Genomic DNA, 5,581 nt, shown 5'->3' with positions numbered 1-5,581 from the left:
TCTTTATTGTGACTACCCACCCGGTCGTGTATCGTACGACGTAACGATTTAACAAGCAACCCACAAATTTTGTTCATCGTATGTGTTTGGATGCTATTTCAAAATATGAGAAGTTAAAAGTGTAGGAATATGGGTAAATTTTTGATGTATCAAAAAGGTTAAATTATAGCTAAATTCTTAATTTGTTTTATTGGTTATAATTGCTGTTTTTTACTATACACATAAATAGAAATATATCAACAATTAAAGATACTCATTTCTCCCGCAGGAGTTAAGGTATCAGCAGTGCCTTTTCTCAAGAACGGTGGGATGCTACGCATTCCAACAATAACTATTAAGGCACTGAGAAGCTTTTACGATTAAGAATTTTTGTTTTCAGTACTACTATAACCAGTAGGTGGTATTATTTCAAGGTACGAAAAAAGACATCGTACCAAACATTCCAAATAAATATTTCAAATATTGTAAATATAAATATATGTTATTTATTGATAAATCCAGATCGATAGTAAACAGTTGATTATTATTATTATTAGAGGTGTTGCACTGCGACCGTCGGGTCTATTGTGCTCCCTTCTGTGTTCAGATTAGGTCTCGAAAACCTATTTCGTCCATAAAAGTAGTATAGAACATACTTTACAGAATTTTATTGCCTCTTCCGTAAGAATATACATTCCCAGGTCCTATTCCGTATGTACATTAGCGCAGGGCATTCTAACAGCACATGTGTGGCCGACTCCTCATTCTCTTCACAGAATCTACAGTTTGCATCTGTATATATACCCAGTTTTGTAAAGTGGTATTTTAGTTTACAGTGCCCTGATAGGATTCCTGTGATAATTCGAAGTTTTTCTATTGATAGGTACATACAATCCTGGTAACTCTTATTGTTATAGGTACCAATAACTGATTTGGTTTGTTTTAATCCTGGTATATTATCCCAGTAATCCTTTTTATACTGGTTCTCCTTTATAAGAGAAAGGAGCGTATTACGTCCTAGTCCACAAAAAGGTTCCGGCCCTGTCATCGATGTTGCTACTCGTTTCCTGGCTAGTCGTTTCCTCGTATTAGTTTCCGCTTACGCTAGTATGTCCCAGTACCCAAAGACTCGATACCTAATTTGATTCGCAAAGCAGATTTAGCTTATTAAAGCAGTTTAGCACCAGTCTTAAGGTCACCTAATGCGAGTTTAGTGTTTTGATCGTCGCTTGGCTGTCTGTCAGTATTGTGATATTTTTACCCTGGTAATTCCGCTTAATAGTGATGAGTATGTACTTTAAAATTGCGTAAATTTCCGCTTGGAAGATGCTAGTATTTTTTCAAAGCGCTTTCCAATGTTTCTTTCCTAGTCCGACTATGCCTGCTCCGGCAGAGTTGATACTTTATTTTCAAAAAAAAACTATAACTATATATGCATCTCTAAATTTTTATTTATATACTTTTAATTTCATACTATGTAGTTTACTTGTGTTCTTATGATGTTATTACTATTATTCTACTAAATTAGAGAAGACAGTTGAAATATATGAATAAATAATGGTTGACAGAGAATGACATCGATCGGGTGCTAGTTGTCGAAAACTTTAACAGATTGATTTGAATGTTAGATGTGAATGTGAATAGGAAAATAGGAAACTTTTTTGTTCTTCAGTTTTGCATCCACCATATTTTCAGCACCCAATTTTGCTTAACCAAAAGATTGAGGTAAGCTGGTAGCATTTGATATCAATTGCTTGGATTCAATATTCGATATTGCATTGATTGCGTCATTGCTTTGAGTATCTTCAGACCGGGGAATTAAAAGTAAACTTTCACGGTCACTAAAGGTGCTATTATTATCCTTTATAACTGTGATTGAACTGGTTAAACGCATGCTATCGTCTGAATTAAATTGAACACTTTTTGAAGCGGTTTGCTTCTCCAATTCTACCAGTTCGATTTTCTTCTTCTTCTTCAGTTCATTTTGTTTCTGAAATTATAAAAATATTATTATTTTATGTTAGTTTCTTAATCAACAAAAATTGTAATCAATTAGGTAGCTATTTATATAGAAAAAATAATATAATAATATTAATATGTTTTTCTTAAGAGTAGTTACAATTAATGGATTTGGAAAGTTTAATTTATATCTAAATTCCACTGAAATATTATTGTTTTGAGTAAAGAAATTATAGAAAGTAGAAATGGTATTGGAATTAATAACACAAGTACAATAAGACAATACAATAATACGAGTACATTACCAAGGATTAATCTTATACTGGATTTACACGAGAGTTTTGTTTGTAATTTTAACTGTCACGTTTGTTATTTGAGCTGTCAATTGTTGTTGCTTTCAAAGGAAAATAAACATTTTTGACAGCTCAAATATAAAAGAAAACTTTCGTATGAATCCAGTATAAGTATATACCTATGGTAACCAGTTGAATGAACCTATAAACACATGACAGAATGCGGGTCACTATAGAAGAGAATGAGACTTTTGTCATATTCTATACGACTACCATGTCGTATATGTAAAATATGAGATTTTACAGTGATAAAAAGTTTTGACCACTACACAAATCAAAAACTTTTTGACAAAGAATAAAATACAGGTCTGCATTAAACAGAGCGCATGTCTACTATTCCTAATAGAAGAAAAAATGTTTGTGAGAATCAAACACTTTTTTGTTTTCTTCTACTAATATTAAATATGCACATAGTGCCAAAACATAGCACATCGTTTAGGGTATTCAATTACTTACATTACTTTCACCTTCAGCTATGTTTTTATTATTATTGTCGAGAATTGTAGTTGATTTGACATAAGACATATTATCTTCTACATTAATTTGTGTACTCGTTGATGCAGTTTGACTCTCATTGGCGATTGTTGTTGATGATTCCAATGGGTCAGTCGGTTTAATTTGATTTTTCATTTCATTTTTTTTCTGAAATTGTCACAAAAAATTAATTTCTTAGTCAACAAAAAATAAAAATCTTTTGTTGAATGAGAGTTCTTGATTTGAAGATAAAAGAGCTTGATGCACTTCGAAAAATTTTGGGGTCCATAGTCATGCTTTTTAAAATCATTGGTGTCATAAGATAATTTGATATTGATAACAGTGATATATATAAGGGGTATTTACTCTGTCTTACAAAATCATTGCAAGGTACATGAAATGCACAGATTGAGCGAACTTGCAATGGATAACAACAAAATACAAAGTATCTTGCAATTACTTACAATCCTGCTATACCTAAACCTAAGTATATATGCTAGCAACGAAAAAAAAAGGAAAAAAACCAGTGGTCTTGACATCTGTTGCTTCTTATGTGGTTGTGGTATGCTGCATAAACAGCTGTTTTTATTTTTATGTTGTAATTCTGCAAAATAGGTGTTCTCGCACTCTTGCAATTTTAATATACCATTCTTGCATTACGTACACCTTGCAATGATTTTGCAAGACCAAGTGTGTATCTCTATAGTATACGTGGCTGTGTGCTGTACACAGTTATAATAAAAGCAGAGAAGTCTACAAAACTAAATAACACAAAAAATAGTGATATCACTTTTAATAGAAAATTAAAAAAAATTATAATACTTACTGGATCTACCTTGCAAACCGCCAAAGTAGTGGCTACAACATTTGCAAAGTCTAGTAAATCCTCTGCATGACAGGTACCATTATTTTCTACTAACACATCAAACAATAACCAAACAGTCCATGGAACTGGTGCACTAAAATAGTTCTTCAAACAAGATGTAATCATTGAATTTTTTGTTTTCTTCTTAGTTCCCATATTAAGGAAATAGCTGTTGAGGCTATCGTATGTATCGCGATCCATTATTTCAAAATAGAATTGCAGGAAAGAGAATTTAACGACACGCCTACTGTTTACAAGATCTGCCAAATGGAATTCAAAATCCATACACTCGTGTCCACCGCCAGCTTGCCACAAACGATAGTAATCACCTTGCAACCAGTTTAAGAGAGCCAATGTAGTTGGAAAATATATACGCGGCATATTATCATATGTAACTGTTAAGAGACTTTCCGCATTATACTTTTCTATGTTATACTGCTCAATGGATATGGCCAAGATGTGCATGTTTAAATCCCGAACACGTTTCTCAACTTTTGTGACCAACAAGTGAGTCATCAAACCCATTGGACATTCGCGCAATGTACTAAACCGTACCAAACATGATGGTTCCTTTCGTGTCAATGCATCATCGATTAACTTAAAAACCTTATGCTTAATCGCATTCTTCGATGCATAATCAATATGATCGAAACGAAAATGTCGCGATATACTTTTCGTGCGATTACCCAAAAGCTTAGCTTCTGTTGTTAGAATCAATCTGTATTGGTCGATCAGTTCCACCTTGTGCTTTACTTTCCCGCGCTGCTTTAGACCGTGGGGTCTTCGTTGTTTGTAAGCAAGCAGTTCAGCTTCATTGTCGTTCAGTTGGACAATGCATTTAAAGTCTGCTACCATCATATTTCAACAATTCAGTATTTTCTAGATGTAGCAGAAGATTTGGTCTATGAGAATGTGTTTTTTAAAATACTTAAAAATTTTGCAGAAATTTCTATTTAATTTTTTAACAAAAGAGCCCAAAAAAAACTTGCATAATATTGTGTATTCACATATTTCAAAAAAATTATTTCTGATGTCTATAGTTTTTTAATTTCAAGCAAACTTGATTTAGAAATATTGAGATATTTAAAACAAATCTTTTTAGATTTATTAATTTTTTCATAACTACTGGTTCGAAATTTAATTATTGATTGCTGAGATTTGTGTGTAAAAACGCATGTCCCAAGAATTGACCTATCTCTTTCCCTCTTTGTTTCACTTACTAGATTCATACTCTGGTAGTAGTCTCGAACACGCTCTATGGACTGAAAAATAAATTATTTGTCAAATGCTATTCTTAATACCATATAACATGCATAAACAGGTTAACCTACCTAGTAACACATAGTTCACTTTTTTGTAAACAGTTTTCGTTGACTGCTATGGATCCCATCATTATCAGTCGGCATATACACTGGTTAGAATTTCGCAAGATTCTTATGTTCTAACACAAATATATATTATTTTTGAACCAAAATATTACTGTTTTCAAACCAAAATTTTTATGTGCTGGTGAAAATGTAAGAGTGTGATATAAAACCTTGCCAAGATCTTGTCAGTGTAGACTCAAGGTTAGATATCTGCTCGACCAGTTGTAAATAGCATTTTTAATGTGTAATATATTTTTTAATTGATTGGAATTCTAAAAATAAGATCAACAAACGTTAGAAGCTTTTGTTGTAGCTTAATCTGAGATTATATTTCTCAGTAAATTCAAAAATGATTCCCAAAATTTTTGTAAAATTTTATTTAATAATTTTTAATATATTAGTGCCATTCTATTATAAAAATTTTGCTTGCGTACTTTAATATACTGACAAACACCATGTTCTTATTGTTTCATTTAGGCATTTTTGCTTATTAAGGCCGCAAACGAAGATAATTTAGCACACTAAGACTTATATGTATATAAATGAGTTTATTAAAAATAAATCAACTGATTTAGAGTGAAAAA

General features: G+C 32.0%; 1 protein-coding gene across 2 annotated transcripts; it reads right to left on the bottom strand.

Annotated features, from left to right (window-relative positions):
* Nucleotides 1-1,406: 1,406 nt before the first annotated feature.
* LOC119662145 lies at nt 1,407-4,651 on the bottom strand. 2 transcript variants are annotated; one of them, XM_038071701.1, is made up of 3 exons: nt 3,592-4,651; nt 2,748-2,933; nt 1,407-1,969 (listed from the first exon to the last, which is right to left on the bottom strand). In XM_038071701.1, exons 1-3 carry the CDS (start codon nt 4,486-4,488, stop codon nt 1,688-1,690), a joined length of 1,365 nt encoding a protein of 454 aa, XP_037927629.1. In that variant the 5' UTR covers nt 4,489-4,651; the 3' UTR covers nt 1,407-1,687. The 2 variants fall into 2 exon arrangements, with proteins under 2 accessions (XP_037927629.1, XP_037927630.1); XM_038071702.1 differs by lacking the exon at nt 2,748-2,933.
* Nucleotides 4,652-5,581: the final 930 nt, after the last annotated feature.

The sequence above is a fragment of the Teleopsis dalmanni genome, chromosome X (genome assembly GCF_002237135.1).
Source record: "Teleopsis dalmanni isolate 2A chromosome X, ASM223713v2, whole genome shotgun sequence".
Lineage (NCBI taxonomy): Eukaryota > Metazoa > Arthropoda > Insecta > Diptera > Diopsidae > Teleopsis > Teleopsis dalmanni.
Note: the sequence above shows the minus strand (reverse complement) of the source record. Positions and strands in the feature narration are given on the sequence as shown.

What these genes read in the sequence shown, in the direction of transcription:
- LOC119662145 (XM_038071701.1), bottom strand. Translation starts at nt 4,488, where the DNA reads ATGATGGTAGCAGACTTTAAATGCATTGTCCAACTGAACGACAATGAA. An exon ending in CGGTTTGCAAGGTAGATCCA is followed by an intron (nt 2,934 to 3,591) that starts GTAAGTATTATA and finishes TGACAATTTCAG; the next exon opens with AAAAAAAATGAAATGAAAAA. An exon ending in TAGCTGAAGGTGAAAGTAAT is followed by an intron (nt 1,970 to 2,747) that starts GTAAGTAATTGA and finishes TTATAATTTCAG; the next exon opens with AAACAAAATGAACTGAAGAA.